This window comes from Oryx dammah, unplaced genomic scaffold (assembly GCF_014754425.2).
Source record: "Oryx dammah isolate SB20612 unplaced genomic scaffold, SCBI_Odam_1.1 HiC_scaffold_24, whole genome shotgun sequence".
Taxonomy (NCBI): Eukaryota; Metazoa; Chordata; class Mammalia; order Artiodactyla; family Bovidae; genus Oryx; species Oryx dammah.
In genome coordinates, this window is record NW_024070208.1 from 25,563,298 (window position 1) to 25,587,395 (window position 24,098).

Sequence of the window (24,098 nt, forward strand, 5' to 3'; positions counted from 1 at the left end):
TTGATGCTTTTGAACTGTGGTATTGGAGAAGACTCTTGAGAGCCCCTTGGACTGCAAGGAGATCCAAGCAGTCCATTCTGAAAGAGATCAGCCCTGGGATTTCTTTGGAAGAATGATGCTAAAGCTGAAACTCCAGTACTTTGGCCACCTCATGTGAAGAGTTGACTCATTGGAAAAGACTGTGATGCTGGGAGGGATTGGGGGCAGGAGGAGAAGGGGACAACAGAGGATGAGATGGCTGGATGGCATCACCAACTCGATGGACGTGAGTCTGAGTGAACTCCGGGAGTTGGTGATGGACAGGGAGGCCTGGCGTGCTGTATTCATGGGGTCGCAAAGAGTCGGACACGACTGAACGACTGAACTGAACTGAACCCGTAACAGTCCTAAGGTTCATTTTTATTCAAACAGAAGGAGAAAAATCTTATATGTATAAACCTAGATTTATAATATAGTTCTTTTTTTGTACAAAAGTAATGTTAAAATTGAGGGTAAGGCCACTATGATTGTTAAACATTTTTATTATTAGTTTTTTTTATTGTAAATTTCAACACTTTGTGCTGTTTTCTTGAGACAGAACTCCAACGTAGAGTCTCCCTAAGTTATGTGCATTTTTGGTCATTTCCATAACCTATAATGTCACCCACCTAATGAAAATGTTCCTTGAAAATACTTTGTGACTTTTACTTAAATTTCATATTGGATGAGTTCTTTACAATAATTAATTCCCAGAACCTATAAAATAAAAGTTTCTCTAATTACAATGCAAAACAGTTAATCATGTGAGGCAAAATACTATAAAAATGTAAAGTCAGGAGACAAATTAAAAATAGTATGTTTGTTAAATATACCCTATAAAGCACTAAATTTTGTAAGAGAGAGAGTATTTATCAAGCAGTAAAGAAAAGGACAAACAACAAAAAATAGTTGAAGGAAATGGACATGCAGTTCAGAAGCAAGAAATTTCCAATGATTTATAAATAAGGAGAAGGAAATGGCAACACACGCCAGTACTCTTGCCTGGAGAATTCCGTGGACGGAGGAGCAGGACAGGCTACAGTCTATGTAATCGCAAAGAGTCGGACACGACTGCGTGACTTTTTTTTTCAAGCTTTCAGTTTGCTAAGTAGTAAAGAACTGAAAATGAACACAACGGTGAAACCCCATTTTTACTTAAAAGGTAAAAAAAGTGTTGGGAAAGTATGAAGGAAGACTCTCTCATGCAAAGTTGATAAGAGATTGGTGAGTGCCAGACAGTACCAATTTGTAAAAATTTTAAAGGCATATCTGTCTTTCATCATTGATCTGGCAACTGTGTTTCTAGAAAATGTTGTGCACAGATGCACAGAAATATATTTATAAAGGTTATTGTAGTTTGTTTGTAATAACAAAAATCTTGAGAAAAAAGTAAAAGCTATCAGTCTAGCCAGATAAGTAAATGAGGATACTATGCTGTCCCTAATAAGCAATAGGTCGACCCAGATGGGCCAATACTGTAACTTGTCCAATATATATTGCTAAGTAGGAAAAAAATCAAAGTATCAATATTGCGTATTATATTCTACTTTAATACAAAAGAACACATACATACTCATTTGTACACATATACATATTTATGTGTGCTTGAATTTTATGACAGACTACCAAGAAATTGTTACCCGTTAGCACCCCTGGGTGGGTGCTGAACTAAGATAGGAAGTGGGAGGAAATAATTTTTTATTGCATGCCCTTCTTTACTATTTAGATCCATGCTTAATATTTGAATTTTGTAAAATTTCAGAACATTTTCACATTTGAAGAGCAACACTATGTCATACAGAAAGTTGGAAATGCGGAAAAGCATGAAGAAAAAGTTAAAAGCAATTTCTTGACCTAAGGTTTGGAAAAATCATTGTTAAAGCTATTCAGAAATATTTTTAAAATATTTATTTGCGTGCATGTGCACTGGAGGAGGGCATGGCAGCCCACTCCAGTGTTCTTGTCTAGAGAATCCCATGGACGGAGGAGCCTGGAGGACCACAGTCCATGGGGTGGCACAGAGTTGGACACGACTGAACAACTGAGCACACAGGCATGCTTGCACACTATGCTCTCTTTTTTTACTCATAAACATTCCTTATCATTAAATAGCCCTTCACAGTACTTTTAAAATAAATGTCATTATTAATTATATGGCCATGATAGGTTGTTAGTGCATTTTCTCTTCATTTCTCTTCATAAATTGAAAGAAAAAATATTTGAGAGAGATTGGTAATCAAGGTGGTAAGAGGTCTGTAAAAATAAAAATGCTATAGACGAGGACTGGATGGTGAGTCAGAATCAAAAGCCAAATTCCTTTTTAAAAAACAGCATATATCATGCAATCTTAAAAAAAAAAAAAGGTGAGGGAATGACTCAAAATTATAGCATGTTTTCTGCTGTATTCCTAATAAAATTGCCAAAATTTAATTTAAATAATTAAGAGGAAAATGTTAAAAATCAATAAATCATCAATCACATTCTAATAAAGAAAGAGGAACAAATCTGGCTTACCAACTTTAAGAAGTGGTTGCCAAGGAAAGACAAAGCAGATTCTAGTGTGGCAGAGCGTGGCACAGCTCCTAACTCCTGTTTGGGATGATTTACTGCTTTCTTTTAACTTTTTTGCACTTTTTGAATTTTTATATTGGTTATAGGTCCTCTTTATAAAAATAATAAATCCATCAGAAAGCATTTTTGGTAGATTATTTTCAAAGAAAAATCATGAAATTAGGCATTAAAATTTGAAATTTCTATGTATAACCATGTTTTCTCCATTAAGTGGGGCCCAGTAGACCTCTCTAGAATCCTATGGTTGCTAAGAGACCATCCTGTTAGATATCTTCTCTCCTAGCCTACAAGATGCTCTAAGTTTCTTTAAAAATAAAAATTATCAGGTACATGATGTGCCAGGAAGGATGGGGAGAACAAGCTCACTCATCTGTTTTCCAACTCGAACAGATTTTTAAAAATTATTTAAATACATTTCTGCTAATATTTTTGGAAAGGAAAAAAATCTTCTCTATGTGAAACTGAATGTCTTTAAACATGGCTTGACACTTTCCTCTCTGTTTTGGAAATAGAGAGTCAAATTCGCCACAAAAATGCAAGTTTACCTTAGCTCAACATTGCAGTTTACTGAGTAAATATTTGAAGATGATAAATCTAGCCACAAAAAGCAAGTTATCTACTGAAGTGATTTAGTGAACTCCTGGGCCAGAGATAACTTCCTTGTGGACTTCAGTAATGACTTATTTGTTTGATGGCTAAGGGCCAAATGCAAAAAAATTATCTGATTTCAGGCAGCTTTCCAGCAAGTCTACCCTAATGTCTCCCTTCTAACTAGATCCCTTTCCTTGAAAGACCACAATCCCTCTAAAATCCTATATACTGTCATATTAGAAGGCTGCCTTCATGTGACTACAATATTTATTAGCTTTGAAATACTATAACCCAGGGACTTACATAAGTACTGAACAGGGAATTCATTTCAAGCCGCATTTGACCCCTTGTTTTAAAGGTGATCTTCAAATAGGTTTAAGGGGAATAAATCAAGATTTCAACCCAGAGTCTGCCTTCTCCTAATAAAACAAAAGAAAAGAAAAGAGGCTTTAAATGTTTCTAACCTTTTTCTTCTTTTCTTCACTCTGGAATAGAAGATTAATCTCATCTACCCAGAGATGTAATTTAATGTCTGTCATTTGGAATAGAAAGGAAAATAGATAAATGGCTCGTGAAGGAGGTGCTTTCAAATTAAACTATACAACCAAGGATTTTATTAGGCAGTTGATGTGAAGGATACTTCTCATTAAAAGGAAAGTCAAGTAACAAGGAGACATGAGAAATGGTAATAAATATGACACTTTGGGGCAAAAGCGAGGAAAGGAAATCTTAAGTTTTCAGAGCAGAGAATTACCCAGAAGAATTAGCTCACTCTTAAAGTGTCTCCCTCATGTTGCATGAATGTGAAAGAATTTAGAAAGAAGAAATGGTTTAGAAATGTGTTTGATCCAGGGAAACTCTGCCATTCATAACTTTACATTCTCTGAGTATGTGTGGCTGAAAATTCATCCCTTTCCTATTTGTACAGATGTCAGTTCAGTTCAGTCATGCAGTCATGCCCCCTCTTTGCGACCCCATGGACTGCAGCACACAGACTTCCCTGTCCATCACCAACTCCCCAGGCTTGCTCAGACTCATGTCCATCAAGTTGATGTTGCCATCCAACTATCTCATCCTCTATTGTCCCCTTCTCCTCCTGCCTTCAATCTTTCTCAGCATCAGGGTCTTTTCCAAGGAGTCTGTTCTTCACATCAGGTGGCCAAAGTATTGGAGTTCCAGCTTCAACATCAGTCCTTCCAATGAATATTCAGGACTGATTTCCTTTAGGATTGACTGGTTGGATCTCCTTGCAGTCCAAGGGACTCTCAAGAGTCTCCTCCAGCACCACAGTTCAAAAGCATCCATTCTTCAGCGCTCAGCTTTCTTTATGGTCCAACTCTCACATCCATACACAAGTACTGGAAAAACCATAGCTTAGACTAGACGAACCTTTGTCGGCAAGTAATGTCTCTGCTTTTTAATATGCTGTCTAGGTTGGTCATAGCTTTTCTTCCAAGGAGCAAGTGTCTTTTAATTTCATGGCTGCATTCACCATCTTCGGTGATTTTGGAGCCCAAGAAAATAGTCTGTCACTGTTTCTATTGATCCCCCATCTATTTGCCATGAAGTGATGGGACTGGATGCCATGGTCTTAGCTTTTTGAATGTTGAGTTTTAAGCCAGTTTTTTGACTCTCCTCTTTCAGTTTCATCAAGAGGCTCTTTAGTTCTTGTAACTCTGTCCTAAACAAATGTCTGAGCTGTAAGAGGTCAGGGATTAAGCTATGCATACTGAGATGAGCTCCTAGGTAACAGTCTTCCCCCGGTTTGCATAGTTAGAAACTGGCAATCTTGGTTGAAACTGTTATCAGTGGCTCCCTCTTCCCAGATCCCCTCCCATTTCCTTATCATTCTCCCCATACCACTTCTTCCTCCTGGACACTGACTCACATGAAACAAGGTGAAAGGGAAGGTTTGAGAAGTGAATACAGCATCCTTTGTGATCTGTGAGCAACCCAGATCATGCAGCCAGAAATCCAGTGGGTCACAAAAACTATGGCAAATATCTTGTCTGGTTGTCCTCTTGTTTTAATGGTTCCATCCTAAATTCAAAGACCCATGTGAGCTGTTTAAAAGTGCAGGGCCAGCAACAGCTGAGAAATTCACCAGGAATGCCCATGTCATGTCGGTTCCGCCGTTTTCGGGTGTTTGCCCCACCTCCTTGCTCATTCAGACAGTGTGGCACTCGGACAACCTGGAGTGTCCCCCAGGCCTTTAACATGTAGCCTTCTTAGCTGTATTTGACAAGCGTGTCCCCCACGTGATTGCTAACTGTAGAAGAGCAGGGTTTATCTACTGAAGCAAGCTCTTCACTTTGTCAAAGACAGAAGCAACAGAAAACATTTCTTCTCTATAGCCGCGTTGCAAGCTGAACGGTAGGGGAGTTGCCATCAGCTGAAAACACAGTTGCCTCCTCAGCAAGGATTGCAGGGATGAAGTGGGGTGGCCCCAGAGAAGCTTAGACTATATTAATGACCCTAGAAAGTGGAGCACCTAGAAACATATCTCATAGTTCTATTAAACCTGTGAAACTTTGTCTCTGAGCTTTAAGTCGTTTTTATCCTATTTAATCTCTCATTGAAATAACCAGACTTGCTATTTTCCCTGAAGCCGTGGAACAGTCAAAAACTATTGACAGACTATAAAAGTTGCCCTGTTGTGGGCAGTGTCTATTTTCTGTACTGATTATGAAAAGATGGAAAGAATGTATTTCATCCCTGTGTCCTGGGGTCTCTCATGCTGCTGATCTTCAAAGAGTACCCTGGACACCCACAGGCATAACTGATTCCCAGAAAATGAATTTCTGTGCAGCACTTAAGTTAATTTCTCCAGTGAATCTCCCTGATGGCACTCTTGGAATACTCTTAGCAGAAAAGTGTTGCTTGTGTGGTATCAATGGGGAACTTTTACTAAGAGCTTTTGTTTCTTCAGGGTAGGTACTTCCATGATACCCCTAAGAAGTCATTCATTCTAAAGCCTGCTGATGGTTAGAACAATATCTAAACCATTGTGGGAAAACCATTGGCTGCCGTGCTTCTAACTATTTCCTTGGAAGGAAATAAGAGCTTTCTTAAGAACCTAGTCAACTTTTATTATCCCGGAGAAGGAAATGGCCACCCACTCCAGTATTCTTGCCTGGAGAATTTCATGGACAGAGGAGCCTGGCAGACTACAGTCCATGGGGTTGCAAAGAGTCGGACACGACTGAGTGACTAACACACACACAGAGCATTTATTATCTAGCAGCTTTTATGTTCTGATTTTTTGTGCTCTGAAATGCACATGTTTCTGTTACCTGTTCCTTCCCTGAAGCAGCTGAGTTTTGTCAACCTCTGTGATTGTCCCTGGTCCTTGAAGGCAAACCCTCTAAATTAAATTCTTTCCCACTGAGACTTTGCTCGGAAGTAGATTTGAATCGTTACTCTTGAGCATCATTAGTCCCTTTATAACCATGTAACTTCAGCTTGTCATTTCTCATGACAGTCATTCTGCCTGATTACTTTCTTCTGCACCAGAGTCTGAATCTTTATTCCTGGTCTTCTAGTTAAGACTTTTTCCCCCTTGGTTTCTCTGTTGATTTTTTAAAAAATTTTTTCTCCTTGAGATGACAGTGCAGACTCAAAGATTATTTTGTTTGGATAATTATCTTCTCAAATCTTTACTTTGCCTCAAGACATGAAAGAGAGGTGACCCCTAAGTACCATTTACCTCATGTTGACATAGGTTTGAATGTCTTTTCTCAGGAAGAGACTTAGCTCATTATTCCTCAAATGCAGGAACTTCTTCCTGGTGAAAAATCTCTGTTCCCAATTAAGCTTGATGTGTACTCCACAGAACATTTACATGAGGGTAGATGACTTTCTGGACTTGCCAGGTGGCTCAGCGGTAAAGAATCCACCTGCCTACGCCGGAGATGCAGGTTTGATCCCTGGGTTGGGAAGAGGCCCTGGAGGAGGAAATGGCAACTCACTCCAGTATTCTTGCCCGAAGAATCCCATGGAGGGAGGAGCCTGGTGGGCTGTGACCCATGGGGTTGCAAAGAGTTGGGAACGACTGAGCATGCACGCATGCGTGTATATGACTTTGTGGAAACTTCTTTGGTACATGAGCCCTTCCCCCCCCCAACCAAGGACCTAGTTCTTCTGCTTTAAGCGACAGGTGGTGAGCTGGCCAGGACAGGCTCGCCTCACATGGTACCCTTCGCATTTGTACCATGGATATTTCCCGCTAGAGCAGTGCACCTAAATCTCTTTAAGTGCCACCCAGGGTACTAATCAGAAATAGAAATTCCCAGATCCTCATCCAGAGTTACTGCACAAAACATCTGGGGGAGGGGTTTGGGAGGTTGTGTGTTCAACAATGACCCCCAAGTGATACAGTACAATACTGCCGCTCAGGAAGAGGCTGGACTATGTCTGTTACTTAATTCCTTTCTTCAGTTACTAATTATTTATTACCATCTATGGCCTGTTTCTTAAGTTACCCTTTGAGTGTAAGAGTCATAATCATCTGAGGTGCTTGTTCAAGATGCAGATGCCTGGACTTTGAGATCAGAACCTCTAGGGGCTGGATCCAGGGAACCTGTTTTTGTTGTTGGTTTACATGCTCCCTTTGATCAGAATAGGGCATCCCTGGATAGTTCTAGAGTGGTTCTTCTCAAGCTTTAATGAGATTCCAGATTTCCAGGAACACTGGAAAAACGCACCTTCTGGGTCAGTAGGTCTGGAGTGGGACCTGAGATTCTACAAGCTCTCAGGCGATGTCGAGGCTGCTGGTCCATGGACCACATCAGCACGAGATGCTAGCTGCTGCTGCTGCTAAGTTGCTTCAGTCGTGTCTGTGCGACCCCATAGATGGCAGCCCACTAGGCTCCTCTGTCCCTGGGATTCTCCAGGCAAGAACACTGGAGCGGGTTGCCATTTCCTTCTCCAGTGCATGAAAATGAGAAGTGAAAGTGAAGTCGCTCGGTCGTGTCTGACTCCTAGCGATGCCGTGGACTGCAGCCTACCAGGCTCCTCCATCCATGGGATTTTCCAGGCAAGAGTACTGGAGTGGGGTGCCACTGCCTTCTCTGCAAGATGCTAGAGAACGTCCCTAAACAAGATGGCCTAAACTCTCGGACAGCACAGAGCCTGTGACTCTTGATGGGAGGAGGGTAATCCCATCTAAGCTATGACTCGTCCTGATCTCATTAAGGCGGCACAGGACAGTTCAGAACAGAACCTCACCCATTGTGAATGGCACACCCAGCATTATCAGCGTCATCACTGTGGGCTGCCCTGTGACTCTACACCTTTCCCTTTCTCAGGGAGCCCCACAGGGACCTCCTAACCCCTGAACCACTTGGGCCTGGGCTGGAGCCACTGGACCAAAGATGTACACTTATTTCTGCAGGAGTGGGATAAAGTCAGGCATAAAAGGAGCCTTACTCTACAGGACAGAGCTATGAAATTTTATGTCGATTCACCTTCTATGTTTTTTGTTTGTTTTTCTCTCAGAGAAATTTGTAACTCACTTTTTTCTTCCTTTTGGTCCTTAGGTAATTTATCTGTTTCTTACCTATCTTTCAGATCATTTCCATCTTGTAACTAATGATAACCAGGTGGTTATGAGTTGTTAATAAATGTGAACTGCGGTTCTTCTTTCAAAGTCTACTTTCGGCTGAGCCTCAGGGCGACAGTTTGTTGTTTTTGAAAATTTGAGTTGGGACCAGATCTAAGTAGGATGGATACTTTTTGTTTTTTCAAGGCTGATTTATCCTGCTAATCTCTTTCCTCAGACTGTTAGTTTAATCCTTTGTTCCAAATGCCACATTGCACAATTACTTCCAATGCTGAGCCTCTGGATTTTTTTTTTTTTAATGATTTTCTTATCTGTGGACCAGAGTGGCAGAAAGTTTCTGGTCTGTGGACTGATACTATCGGGATCACTTGGGGATTTTTTCTTTTTAATGCTTCAGGCTCCATCTCCAGTGATTCTAATTCAGTTGGTCAAAAGAAGGACAAGGGTTCTGCATTTTTAGAGTGGGAAAGTCTGTCCTTTATCCTGAAGGGGGACCATGGGCCTTGGTAAACTCCTGGTCTCTCCTGCCTTCAGCACATGAAGCCAATACGTTGTGCAGACCAGTCAGCAGGTCTCAGAAGTACAGAAGTACGCTGGACAAAGAGCGTGTGAGCGGGGATGTCCTGCCCACTCCCCCACCAACCCCACCGAGAGCCCCCTCAAGCCTGTGGGCTGGACCACCACACTGTATGTCCAGTCCTCCTCGTCCATGCATTCTGTTACCTGTGTCCTGGTCCAAGCCACCGCCCTTCCTCACCGAGGTTAGCCCCAAGGTGATGGCAGGAGAAAGGGATGACAGACGATGAGCGGTTTCGATGGCATCACCGACTCAATGGGCGTGAGTCTGAGCAAGCTCCGGGAGTTGGTGGTGGACAGGGAGGCCTGGCGTGCTGCAGCCCATGGGGATGCAAAGAGTTGGACACGACTGAGCAACTGAACTGATCTTTTAGACTCGCAGGCCTGAGCATTTCAACGCTTTTGTTTAAACTCCTGTAACTTTCCATCTTGCTTCAGTAAAATCCAAATGCCTCATTTACTCTTCCCAGTCCTGACTCTCTCTGGCCCCTGACTCCCTCTTTCCTGTAATCTACTGGTGGCTGGTTCCTTCCTGTGTTCGGAGCTCACCTTCAGTGTCCTCTACTCGCAGCGCCCTTCTCTGGCCCTGTACACACTGGCCCTGTCCCCCTGTAGAGGAACCACTCACCCGCCACTCGCTGTCACTGTCTTCTTTCCTTGACAGAGCGATTAGAAAATCTGCTCTTGTTCTTGCTTTTGTGTTTTAAGGCCCATTTCATGTTCTACAGTATAAACTCCCACCCGAGCAGGTACCCTCTCTCCTGATTCACTGCTGTATCCTGGCTCCTAAACAGCAGGAACTTGGTAAATATTTGCAAAATAGATGAACAGGGAAGGATGAGCGGAAGTGAGACAGCACAAGGGTGGAGCTGTTCCTCCTGCAGGGAAATTAGTGTTCTCTAAAGGCCAGAGGCAGGAAGACACTTAGTGTTTGTCAGAAACTGCAATAGTGTGTATAGAGGAAGGAGGAGAGAGGAGCTGAGGTGGGCAGGGACCTCACAGGCTGCGCTTGGCATGTTCTCAGGGAGCAGCAGTGAGTCGTAGAAGGGCTTTAGGCGGGGGAGTAACAGCAGAATCCTGACAAAAATTTCCAAGAAAGGTTTGTCCTAAAGTTGCATCACACACACTGTAGTAGGTTGAATGACCACCCAAGAATGGCAACTTGTAAATGTTCCCTTTCTTCATGGTCCCTTGTAAATGGACCATAAAGAAAGCTGAGCACCAAAGAATTGATGCTTTCAAACTGTGGTGTTAGAGGAGACTCTTGAGAGTCCCTTGGACTGCAAGGAGATCCAACCAGTCCATCTTAAAGGAGATCAGCCCTGAATATTCATTGGAAAGACTGGTGCTGAAGCTGAAACTCCAATACCTTTGGCCACCTGATGTGAAGAACAGACTCCTTGGAAAAGACTCTGATGCTGGGAAAGACTGAAGGCAGGGGAAGAAGGGGACGAGAGAGGATGAGATGGTTGGATGGCAACACCAACTCAATGGACATGAATTTGAGCAAGCTCAGGGAGTTGGTGATGGACAGGGAAACCTGGCGTGCTGCAGTCCATGGGGTCGCAAAGAGTCAGATACCACTGAGCAACTGAACTGACTGACTGAAATGTTCCCTAACTTAGAAAAAGCTTCTCTGCAGATATAATTAAGTGAAGGATCTTTAGATGAGGAGATTATCTTGGATCATCCAGGCGAACCTGAAATGCCGTCACAAATACCAGCCTAGTTCTGTTCAGTTCAGTTGTTCCGTCGTGTCCAACTCTTTGCGACCCCATGAATCGCAGCACGCCAGGCCTCCCTGTCCATCACCAGCTCCCAGAGTTCACTCAGACTCATGTCCATCGAGTCCGTGATGCCATCCAGCCATCTCATCCTCGGTCTTCCCCTTCTCTTCCTGCCCCCAATCCCTTCCAGCATCAGAGTCTTTTCCAATGAGTCAGCTCTTCCCATGAGGTGGCCAAAGTACTGGAGTTTCAGCTTTAGCATCATTCCTTCCAAAGAAATCCCAGGGCTGATCTCTTTCAGAATGGACTGGTTGGATCTCCTTGCAGTCCAAGGGACTCTCAAGAGTCTTCTCCAACACCACAGTTCAAAAGCATCAATTCTTCGGCGCTCAGCCTTCTTCACAGTCCAACTCTCACATCCATACATGACCACAGGAAAAACCATAGCCTTGACTAGATGGACCTTGGTCGGCAAAGTAATGTCTCTGCTTTTGAATATGCTATCTAGGCTGCTCATAGCTTTTCTTCCAAGGAGTAAGAGTCTTTTAATTTCATGGCTGCATTCACCATCTGCAGTGATTTTGGAGCCCCCAAAAATAAAGTCTGACACTGTTTCCCAATCTATTTCCCATGAATTGATGGGGCCGAATGCCATGATCTTCATTTTCTGAATGTTGAGCTTTAGGCCAACTTTTTCACTCTCCACTTTCACTTTCATCAAGAGGCTTTTTAGTTCCTCTTCACTTTCTGCCATAAGGGTGGTGTCATCTGCATATCTGAGGTTATTAATATTTCTCCCAGCAATCTTGATTCCAGCTTGTGTTTCTTCCAGCCCAGCGTTTCTCATGATGTACTCTGCATAGAAGTTAAATAAGCAGGGGGACAATATACAGCCTTGACGTACTCCTTTTCCTATTTGGAACCAGTCTGTTATTCCATGTCCAGTTCTAACTGCTGCTTCCTGACCTGCATACAGATTTTTCAAGAGGCAGGTCAGGTGGTCTGGTATTCCCATCTCTTTCAGAATTTTCCACAGTTGATTGTGATCCACACAGTCAAAGGCTTTGGCATAGTCAATAAAGCAGAAATAGATGTTTTTCTGGAACTCTCTTGCTTTTTCCATGATCCAGCGGATGTTGGCAATTTGATCTCTGGTTCCTCTGCCTTTACTAAAACCAGCTTGAACATCAGGAAGTTCATGGTTCATGTATTGCTTAAGCCTGGCTTGGAGAATTTTGAGCATTACTTTACTAGCATGTGAGATGAGTGCAATTGTGCAGTAGTTTGAGCATTCTTTGGCATTGCCTTTCTTTGGAATTGGAATGAAAACTGACCTTTTCCAGTCCTGTGGCCACTGCTGAGTTTTCCAAATTTGCTGGCATATTGAGTGCAGCACTTTCACAGCATCATCTTTCAGGATTTGAAATAGCTCAACTGGAATTCCATCACCTCCACTAGCTTTGTTCGTAGCGATGCTTTCTAAGGCCCACTTGACTTCACATTCCAGGATATCTGGTTCTAGATTAGTGATCACACCATCATGATTATCTGGGTCGTGAAGTTCTTTTTTGTACAGTTCTTCTGTGTATTCTTGCCACCTCTTCTTAGTATCTTCTGCTTCTGTTAGGTCCATACCATTTCTGTCCTTTATCGAGCCCATCTTTGCATGAAATGTTCCCTTGGTATCTCTAATTTTCTTGAAGAGATCTCTAGTCTTTCCCATTCTGTTGTTTTCCTCTATTTCTTTGCATTGATCGCTGAAGAAGGCTTTCTTATCTCTTCTTGCTATTCTCTGGAACTCTGCATTCAGATGCTTATATCTTTCCTTTTCTCCTTTGCTTTTCGCCTCTTTCACAGCTATTCGTAAGGCCTCCTCAGACAGCCATTTTGCTTTTTTGCATTTCTTTTCCATGGGGATGGTCTTGATCCCTGTCTCCTGTACAGTGTCACGAACCTCATTCCATAGTTCATCAGGCACTCTATCAGATCTAGGCCCTTAAATCTATTTCTCACTTCCACTGTATAATCATAAGGGATTTGATTTAGGTCATACCTGAATGGTCTAGCGGTTTTCCCTACTTTCTTCAGTTTGAGTCTGAATTTGGTAATAAGGAGTTCATGATCTGAGCCACAGTCAGCTCCTGGTCTTGTTTTTGTAGACTCTATAGAGCTTCTCCATCTTTGGCTGCAAAGAATATAATCAATCTGATTTCGGTGTTGACCATCTGGTGATGTCCATGTGTAGCCTAAGAAGGAGGCAAAAGGTTTTGACACAGACACACTGAGGGGAAGTACATGTGAAGATGTGGCCAGAGGTCTCCGTGATGCGGCCGTGAGCCAGGAAACGCCTGGAGCCACCAGAAAGAGGAGGAAGCAAGGCCAGGGTTCTTTTCTAGAACCTTCAAAGGGACTGTGGTGGCTCTGTAGCACCTTGGTTTCAGATTTCTTCCATTTTCCAAGCTCTCAATTAAGAAGCCATGAGTGTTTCAGGGTCCCACGTCACCATTTTCTCAGAGACGGCAAAGCAGTGCATGCTGATCTGATTTCAACAAACAGCTGGAAGACTCACAACATTGCCAGTCATGTTATCTTCATGCAGTGGACCCACAGATACCCGAAACTATGAGTCCACAGTGGCCAAATCTACGGAACGTGCAGAGTGCATTGTTTGGGGGCTTCCCAGGTGGCAGGAGTGGTGAAGAACGCTCCTGCCAATGCAGGAGACATAAGAGACACAGGTTTGATCCCTAGGTCGAGAAGATTCCCTAGAGGAGGGCGTGGTCATGTTGGCCCAATCTACAGAAAGAATGTGCAAAGTGCATTGCTTAGGACCCCGGGCAGGTGGTTGGTGATGGCTTCATTAACACCCTCAAGGAAGAACTGAATTTATTGAAGACCACTGGGAACATCGCTAGTGGAGAGATCCAGAAGCAGTTCTCAACCAGGGGCTGTGGCAACGTGCGGAGACATGTTCTGGTCGTCACAACTAGGGAGATGCTCCCGGCATCTAGTGGGTAGAGAGCAGGGAGTCCACTAGCGCCCGGCACTGAACAGCTCAGCTGATGCGGGAGAAAGGAAAGACCCAGATTTGCACCGGGAAGGAAAGATCTGGGGCAGCGAGGCACGCCGCAGCCTTTCCTGGCGAGTATTCGGAAGCCTTCCTCTTTTTCTCTTTTCCCCAGGGCTGAACTTGATGATGGTACGATGAGCGGGCTGGGACTACGCGGAGAACACTCAGGGGTGACAGACAGGACAGCGGGAGCCTGGGCTACCTGCAGTCTCCTAGAGCACCAGATACACTCAGCTGTTATGCGGGGGATAGTGCTTTTTATTTGACTCTCAGGAGAAAAAAAGTATTTGGGGAAGAGAATCGCTCACACAGTTAAAACAGTAGATCTGAGTGGTGACTCCCGAGATGTCAGGACAGAGCATGCCAGCACGAGAAAGCCTCCTCCAGATGTTATGGAAGGGTCAGCACCCAGCCAGCAAGTGCTCCCGAGATGATTCCTGTTAGTTTCACAGCCAGCAGCCACACAACATCACGCAGGAACACATGTGTGCCACCTGCCATTCTGAGCTGGGGGTCCTGAGGGTTGTGGTGGGCCAGTCTAGCTGCTGGGTTTAGACACACAGAGATATATTTTTAGAAGGTGCTTTAAAAAATCTCAGTTTCTGGGACTTTATTCTCCAGTGAAGCCACTCCAGCCGGCGCCTTTGCTTCCAGTCCAATCTGCTACAGATTTTATTTTTTTAAAACATCTATGGTTTAGGGTGTTTCTGTCTCCACTGCTTTTATGCCAAGACCTGCTGCATTCGGAGCTTGGGAACGCTGGTTCCAAACCCCACCGTCAGTAGGAATGGGGGTTTTCACTGCAGTGTCAGAACTGACTCTGAACCTAAGTGGTGCAGAAAAAAGAGAATGGGCCTCAGTTCTCAGAGCCTTCATCCCCACTGGGGAAACGCAGCAGACCAGCCCTTCCTTCAGGAGCCTACTTTTGTGGAAATTTTGCTTGTTTGTTTTTTGCCTTGGTGTGAGGCTTTCAGGATCTTAGTTCCCCTACTAGGGACTGAACCTAAATTCTGTGGAGTCCTAACCACTGGACCACCAGGTAGTTCCTACGAGCCAACTAAAAGACTGCCCTGAAGTGTGAAAATCATTATTTTTCTATAGGAAGTAAACTTGAGCTGTCAGTCACACCAGGAATGGTCTTCCAGCTCATCCACACTGAAAGCTGGAGGCTAAGCAGGATGATCAGATATTCAACAGCCAGAAGGCTGAGCCAGAAGGTGGTGAATACCCCAGGCACTGGAGGTACACCAGAAAGACGCTGGTCAGCCCCTCACCAAGACAGGAGGGGAGGATATTCATGAATTGAGGACAGCTTTGAATGGGTAACCATTTATAACCGTGGTATTCGCAGATGGGTCATTTCAACCCAGAGCATCTGAACATGTAAGACGTACTTTTGTTGGACAGTTAGACACCAGAATTGGAGGTTTTCTCTTTTGGTCACTGAACTTCTGCCATATTTGTCAAAAGTCTCTAGAACTAAATGGGCTCCCTGACTCTCTGGCATGTAGCCATGAAGAGGAAGTAAAAGAAAGTGAAAGTCACTCAGTCCTGTCCGAGTCTTTGTGACCCCATGGCCTATATAGAATACTGGAGTGGGTAGCCGTTCCCTTCTCCAGGGGATCTTCCTGACCCAGGAATCGAAGCAGGGTCTCCTGCATTGCAGGTGGATTCTTTACCACCTGAGCTATACTGTTCCATTTGGAAGCTTTGTACCTTTGCCAAGTTAGTGGGGAGCCTGTCTTTGCTATCAGGATGAGCAAGAACACACAGAGCATCTACTGCTGATCTGCCGGTAACAGATGCTTCTAGATGAACGTGCCCATCTCATGAGTAGCTCAGGACAACTGAATTTAGAGTAGTGATCACTGAGAGGTCTCTGCCTGACAGTGATTTTATTCCGCTGGCTTTACAAAGAGATTAGAGGCGTAAAGAAACCTCTTGTTTAGATGATATTCTCTAGCCAGCTTGCAGCATGTCCCTAAGGCTGCTTAGGCATTGAGGGGACATCACCTTGTCCTTCAAGGTTTTCCAAGAGATACTATCAGGCTCTGTTGAATGCATGAATGTCTCGGCTATGTGAGGTCAGGTGAGCTGCCAATGCCGATGGTGGAGTTCTGGAATTGTTCCTGTTCTCTAGCACCTTTCATTACACATCAGCCTACACTTCCCAACTATTTCTGAGTTGGGGAGAATCTGCTCTAATGGGGCAGGGTTGGGGGTGGGGTGGTTCTCATGCCACTGGGAACGGGGCCAAAGGGTGTATTCCTTCTCCAGTTTCCTCCCTCTGCGTTCACATCCTGGCTGTCTAAATCTGGCCGTCACAGAGCACCTGTTTCATGAGTTGGGATCCAGGGTGAAGGTGGGAAATGTCCTAACTTCTCTTTTACCAGATTATGAGAACATCTGTAAAGCTAACATTAGTACAGACCATATGGAGAATGGTACTCTCCCCCTTGCAGAGCTATGATTATAGGGACTTTCTGAAGCAGAGATTTAATCAGACTTTGCTTGCTTACTTGCTTGCTATGGGAGGTCCAGTCACAGAGACCCAGTTAATGTATTTCATCTGATTTTCTGTACTTGGGTAAGGTGTGACCATCAGTGGCAAGAGAAATTACTGTCCTGAAGCTTCTTTCAAGTGGCTTACTACCTACAGCCCTTCAGTCTCATCCTCCTCAAGAAGTGTCCCTGCAGCCAAAGGAAATGCATCCCTCTTAATAGGAAGATGCCAAAAATATCAGAATGAAGTGATTGACTCCAAAGGCAAATGACCCCAGCAGAGAGGGGAGGGTGCGATTTGCTTCCTTGCCAGACACTGTGAAATGGCCTTCGTGAGAACAAATAAGGTTTTGTACTTTACTGGCCATTTAGATCATATTAGTCACAAGCTTTCTAAACTGTGCTGTTAAGCTGACAGAGATTTTGGCATTCTCTCCAAAGTAATGAAGCATTTGTCCTTCATGACATCTTTCACCATCATAAAATACCATTTCCATTTAAAGTGATTAAAATCTAAACTGTACTGGGAAAGATGATTGGAGTCCTTTGTATTTTTTTTTCTCTCTAATTTATGGCTATGCTGCAGGTGTCTTCACTTGCTTTTATTTTGAACCTGGATGGTGGCAGGGGTGGAAGGTGCAGTTATTGTTGTGTGTCTGTTTTCTGTTATTCAACCCTAGGACTATGCTAATCTCCCTGTATGACTCATGAAGGTTCAGTCTTATCCTGAAGGCAAGTGGCATGAGATTTGTAATTATCTTTCGGACTCCATGATCTCCCAAATGATTATTTCCTATAATTCCACTTTTGAAAGAGAGTTCCTTGTTTCTTTTTTTTTTCCTGATGCAATAAGCGTCCTGATAGACTCACTTGATAAGACTTGATCGACTTGATAATTTAAATTTAGTATTTAAATTTTAATTTACTGTTTATGAGAATGGGTTGCTTGCCTTCCTTCGCATTATCCACCACTACCCACTTGTCCATCTGCCCTGCCCATGGTCACTGATAATTGCCAGCCTTTACTCACAATGGAACAGGCCACTGCACCAGATCCTGGGGATGTGAGGATCCAAGAGGCTGGGATTCCATTGCAGACCATTTAGCCCCTCAGAGTCTCAGTTGCCTTATCTGTAAAATGAGAGGTTGGATCATTCTAGCAAATAATAGTTAAGAGTTCACACAGGTGGTAACAAGATGAGTAACAACGTGGGCCAGTAAATACTATTGAGCAACTATTATGTGCTTTTAAATATTCCAGGACTAGGTGGTACCCAGCTCAGTCAGTAAAGAATCTGCCTGCAGTGCAGGAGACCTGGGTTTGATCCCTGGGTCGGCAAGATCCCCTGGAGAAGGAAATGGCAACCCACCCTAGTATTCTTGCCTGGAGAATCCCATGGACAGAGGAGCCTGGTGGGCTACAGTCCATGGGTTTGCAGGAGTCAGATACAGCTTAGCAGCTAAACCACCACCAAGGGCGTTGGGGATGGGGAGGCAAATGAATAAATGAATCCTTTTGATAGATTAATAATATGGTGCAAAATGAGTTCAAGAGGAGCCACAGAAGCTGTAGAAGCACGGCATGAGTCCACGAGGTTTTTTCAGTACTCCGAACACCAAATAGAACGCCTACAGTAGCTCTGGTAAGACTGAGCTGCCTGACAAAAATACCCAGTTTCTTTCTGGTGGCTGGAAACATGTCAACTTAGTGTGGTAACAGCGGTTCTATTATGCTGCTCCAGAACCCTAGCTGGTAGGTGGAGCCCAGAACTAGCAATTTCTGGCACCTGTGGCAAACAGCATGCAACAGACCCCCAAATCAACTTTTTAATTCACTTCGCGGCTCACAGATGGGTGTTATTACCAGTGTGCGCCATCTGGTAGCTTTCTATTTTAACCATTCATCCCTGCTAACTAGACGCCGGGCTTTTTTAAATTATTATTTTAAATTCATGTGACCTCTAAATGTTCACGACCTAGGAAAAAAAATCCTAGTTACCCTGCCCTCCTTGTAGTCCTGGTTTTGATTTACAGTGAGAAATGTATTATTATTTTGTGCAATTTGTTTCATAAGCCAACATTTTTCAAATATGAGGCCCACAAAAGAAAAACTAGCCCTCACTGGTTAAAAGATTCTTACCAGGTGGTCGGTGTTTCTGGTTCCAAAATCACGTGTGTTCTCCACCAGGCCTGAAGAGCTCACCGCCTGGCATGGAGTGAACACTTGGGTAAAAATGTCATTGGAAGCATGCCAGTGGACAGGCAGCATTATATCTGTCCGATCTTGTTCCTAATGTACTTCTGAGAGGCCAGACCAATGTCTGTAGGCTGGGACAAACTCCAGGAGGTGTTGTCAGTGGTGTGGACAGAGCCTTGGGCCAAGTGGTGGAAAGATCTGTTTTGTGAATTATGTGGCCTTCCCTGTTGGCTCAGACAGGAAAGAATCTGTCCACAGTGGAGACCCAGGTTCGATTCCTGAGTCGGGAAGATACCCTGGAAGGGAGGGCATGGCAACCCACTTCGTTATTCTTGCCTGGAAAATCCCAAGGACAGAGGAGCCTAGTGGGTTACAGTCCATGGTGTCACAAAGGGTTAACACAACTGAGTGACTGACACTTTACTCTCTTAAAGAAGCATAGTGTATGCATTTTTTAAAGTGTCTCTGTGTGTGCATATATATATATATATATTTTTTTTTTTTTTTTTCTTTTTGGCCATGCTCGGTCTTAGTTGCAACATGTGGGATTTAGTTCCCTGACCAGGAGTGAGCCTGGGTCCCCTGCATTGGGAGTGGGAAGTCTTAGCCACTGAACCATGAGGGAAGTCCCCTGTTTTGTGAATTAAAACCTCGAGACACACTCTCAGTCATTATTAATATGGTGGTTCTGATCGTATCTTCTGATATTGTTTCTTGCTTGTGTCTACCTTTTAATTTGTGCTGATATGTTCATATGCACTCTTGTCGGTCTTTGAGAAATGGGAATCTCCTGCAGGGCCACCTAGCCAGGCCAGAGCAACCACTGGGGGTGGTGGTTCAGGGCGAGTGGTTCTGGAACCAAATCCCCGTGAATACAGACGGACAGCTGCATTTAGCTCGATGTCTGAGATGTCCACTGTGCCCTTTCTGGTCTTCTTCTTGGTTCTGTTGTCATAGACATGCACTGAGCTGGCAGGAAGCACGTGTGACCGAGGAGGGCTGTATATTTCTGATTCCAAGTTTATTGTACGTTTCGAATGGTTCGCGCTGTGCCCCTCTACTGACGTGCAGCCTTTCTTCTTTCCCCAGAATGTCGAGTGGTGAAGTCCACTTCCTACACCAAAATAGCTTCATCGTCCCGCAGGAGCACCACCAAGAGCCCAGGGCCTTCCCGGCGCAGTAAATCCCCGGCCTCCACCAGCTCAGGTAAGGCCGCGGAGGAGCCCGGAGCGACTGCTTTGTGACGCATGCTGAGCAGAGAGTGTGTGAAAGCCCAGAGCGTGAGGTTTCAACAGAGTGCAGATTCCGGTTTATAATTTTAGAACATGGTAAGCTGGGGGAACAGATTTGCCAGAGTCTAGCATGTTGGCTGTAAGAAAAAACATCGGGTTCAGGAAAACTTAATGAAAGATTCGGAAAACCCAGACTTGCCCACAAATAGGAGTACGCGCCCGACTTGCATCATTTCTGCTCAAAAAAAAAAAGAAATATTTTTTAGGCTCAGGGCCCCCGACTCCAGAAACCTCCATTAAAGCTTCTGTTCCACTTGTGACTGGCTGGTGAGGAGGCTGCTGTTTGTGTTCGCCGAGTCTTGATCAGCACACTTTCTCTGTGTCCTCCACACAGCCCTGGGGCCACAGTAACTGCAGTGACTCTGGGCCTGGCTCCTGTCTGTCCTGGGCTCTAGTGTGGTGTTGGAGCAGGATGTGGACTCATAGGATGAGCGCCTCAGCTCTGCCCTGTCCTTCTTGGGCCTCAAACTGACACGAATTAGTTTGTCTGTCTGTGTCTTAGGTAGATCTATTTCACGGTGGTAGGTGATTATTTACTAAGTGCTCTAAACTGTTGAATGTGAATTACTAAATGATACATACATCAGAGTGATCGTCACCTGGTTTCACAAAGGCAGGCAGGGAAGCTCTTATAAATAGAGACCAAGACCTTTAGAGTCTACACGGAGGCCTTCTTACACTCAGCAGTGTGGTCCCAGAGGGATGTGAGAAGATCTCTAGGCGGGGGCTACAGGACCTCCCTCACCTCCCTGTTTAAAAGTGGAGATGCTGTAATCTTTTTTTTCCTAATTGAAACGGAAACTTCTGAAACGAGTCTTAGAAGAAGGGACTGTTAGTTGGCTGGAGCTGGACCATGGGGTCCACCTGGGTTCTGTAAGAGGTGCTTCTCCCTGGGGGATTTGCTGCACGCCACAGTCCACAGGGTTGCAAAGAGTCAGATACGACTGAAGCGACTTTGCATGCACACACGCACACTCTTCCCTAGTAGGTCCTCCAAGACCTTCTTCTCACTTTGTCCACCACCTCCCCGCACCGCGCCACCGCGCCACAGCATGGCTACAGCATCTCACAACACAGCTGGCCCTTGAGGTGGGCTGAGTGGGCCTCACCTATTTTCCGATGGACTCGGAGCTCCTCCCTTATTGTGTCGTAAGCTCACCTAGACTAGACGGAACACTGATGTCAGACTTTGTTAAAGAGTAAGGTGATGAGTTGGTTTAAAGCTCAGCATTCAGAAACTAAGATCATGGCATCCGGTCCCATCACTTCATGGGAAATAGATGGGGAAACAGTGGAAACAGTGTCAGACTTTATTTTGGGGGGCTCCAAAATCACTGCAGATGATGATTGCAGCCATGAAATTAAAAGACACTTACTCCTTGGAAGAAAAGTTATGACCAACCTAGATAGCATATTCAAAAGCAGAGACATTACTTTGCCAACAAAGGTCCGTCTAGTCAAGGCTATCGTTTTTCCAGTGGTCATGTATGGATGTGAGAATTGGACTATAAAGAAAGCTGAGTGCCGAAGAATTGATGCTTTTGAACTGTGGTGTTGGAGAAGACTCTTGAGAGTCCCTTGGACTGCAAGGAGACCCAACCAGTCCATCTTAAAGGAGATCAGTCCTGGGTGTTCATTGGAAGGACTGATGCTGAAACTGAAACACCAGTACTTTGGCCACCTCATGTGAAGAGTTGACTCATTGGAAAAGACCCTGATGCTGGGAGGGATTGGGGGCAGGAGGAGAAGGGGATGACAGAGGATGAGATGTCTGGATGGCATCACCAACTCTATGGATGTGAGTTTGAGTAAACTCTGAGTTGGTAATGGACAGGGAGGCCTGGTATGCTGCAATTCATGGAGTTACAAAGAGTCGGACACGGCTGAGCAACTGAACTGAACTGAAGGTGATGAGACTCAAAAGTTTAAAGTTCATGAGAGTCATTTGGGAACTTGGTATAGAGTTTGCCATTCTTACCCCCAAACTCTCTAGATTCTGACAAGGACAAAAGCCTGTTTTAACTAGTATTCCAGGCAGTTCTGATTGGGTGATCCTGGTCCCAGATTTAGGAGGACAGACAGGTAAGGAAGTGGTTTCCAGAGTGTGGTTCCTGGGCCAGCAGCATCACCATCCCCTGAACTGGGGCCCAGCAGTCTGGGTTCTCACAAGCCTTCCAGGTTATTCTGATGTTCACCTAAGTTTAAGAACCCCTGGATTGTGGGTAACAAAAGGAGAGATAAACATGGGGAGTCACTGACTCTGGACCGTCTAGGGTGGAAGATGAGGCCTGCTCGTCTTCATCTGTTGGTATAACAGAGACGACTTCCTTCCTGCCCTGCTGCTTGCCTCCGGGCAGCGGTGTCCGTCTTTAGCCCTCGTAACCCGGCGCTGTGGCGTGTAGCAGTGCGCAGAGGAGAGTGGCCAGTGCCAGTCTCCTTTTCTGCCTCCTCATAATGACCTGCTTTCAGAGAGCCAGTCCCCCAGGAGAAGAGAGAGCTTATGTCTGGAGATCACCTCTTCTCTGGAAATTGATACTGGAGAAAGGCTTTCCCTTCCGGGGAGATGCCCCTACCTGCAGATGTAGACTGCAAGAATGGTGGGGTGATGACAGAAAAGCTGCTGGTTAAAGCTCCCCTCAGGAGTGGGAGCTTGTTGTTAATCAACTGACAGGTTACAGTGGAGCCCTTTGGAGGATGATCAGTCTTGACCAAAGAGCAGTCCTCATTTTTTCCTATCAGACCTACCTGGGCTATAGGATGAAGTCCCACAGAGCAGGAAGGAAGAGGAAGTGATGGGCCTAGTCAGCCTGTTTTCCCTAAAATCGTGGCTATTTAGTACAGTCGTGAAAAGCTGTAGAGAAACAGGCCTCACATTAGTTGGAATGTTATCAATACCACTAAAAAAAGTCTATATTAAAAAACAATATTTGTGCCCTATCCAACCCACTTTGATACTGCACAATTTTACTTCATCTTTCCTCTCTCCTTCCTCTTAGTATACAGCATGGGGTATGGGACTTCCTGGTGGTTCAGTGATTAAGACTCTGTGCCTCTATTGCAGGGGTCTTGGGTTCAATCCCTGGTTAGCAAACTAAGATGTAGTGGGGCGAGACCAAAAAATCAAAAATTCAAGAAGTACTTAACAAATATCAGGTTTGGCGTGTAGCAGTGTAGCAGTGCGCAGAGGAGAGTGAGAGATTAACCGAAATCTTACATCTCTTAATATCACAGATATTTTAAGGGAATTAATATGCACTTATTGCTATTAACTTTTTGTTATTACCTTTGGGGGTGGTGTTTTTAAGAGCTGTAGGCAGTTAGAAGCTCTTTGGTTTGGGCAAGAATTTCTCTTCTCTCTGCTTCTTGTCTCCATAGGTCACAGAAGGCAGTGGGCAGGTCAGATTCTTGTGCGTGTGTCCAAGGACCGGCTCCTGACACCAGGAGCAGTTACTGTCTGCAGCTCAGGTTTCCACTGCAGATGCAGAAGTGTCTTCATGCTTCCGTCTGTCTAATCATGGCAGCCAGGACTGAATAGGGGCCTCCCATTGGTAATATAGGGCCAAAAGAAAAAAAAGGAAGAGAGAATTTTTGCAACTCAAAAAAAAATAAGCTTGTAAATAATGAAGAGCCTATTTTATTTCAAAAAAGGAATCTAAAATTTCAGTTAAGAAAAAAAAGAATGAACCATCACTCTAATCTTAAAAAGATAATTATGAATACAGGAAATTGTTTCACTTTGGAATTAACTGGTCACAGAGTCACTATTCAGCATGTCTTAAGATTATATAAATCTTATAAATGTATTTAATTATAATCTTATAAATAAAGATGACTATATCATTTACCAAAAGTAATTCTGGAAACTCAAAAACAGAGATAGGCAAATATATTAGATGTATTTGAATTTGTCACTGCCAACATTTGGAACCATTCTCTTTGAAATTTAAAATGCATAGGATACATTACCTCAAAATCAATAGGTTGCTTTGAACAA

The 24,098-nt window shown here is 44.2% G+C and overlaps 1 protein-coding gene across 3 annotated transcripts in view; it reads left to right on the forward strand.

Annotated features, from left to right (window-relative positions):
* DCLK1 (doublecortin like kinase 1) overlaps window positions 1-24,098 on the forward strand; it is a 354,151-nt gene that overhangs the window by 231,710 nt on the left and 98,343 nt on the right. For all 3 annotated transcript variants that reach the window (XM_040267078.1, XM_040267076.1, XM_040267075.1), the window contains exon 5: window positions 19,902-20,018. In XM_040267078.1, coding sequence (XP_040123012.1) covers window positions 19,902-20,018 — 117 coding nt within the window. The remainder of the gene's footprint in view (window positions 1-19,901; window positions 20,019-24,098) is intronic.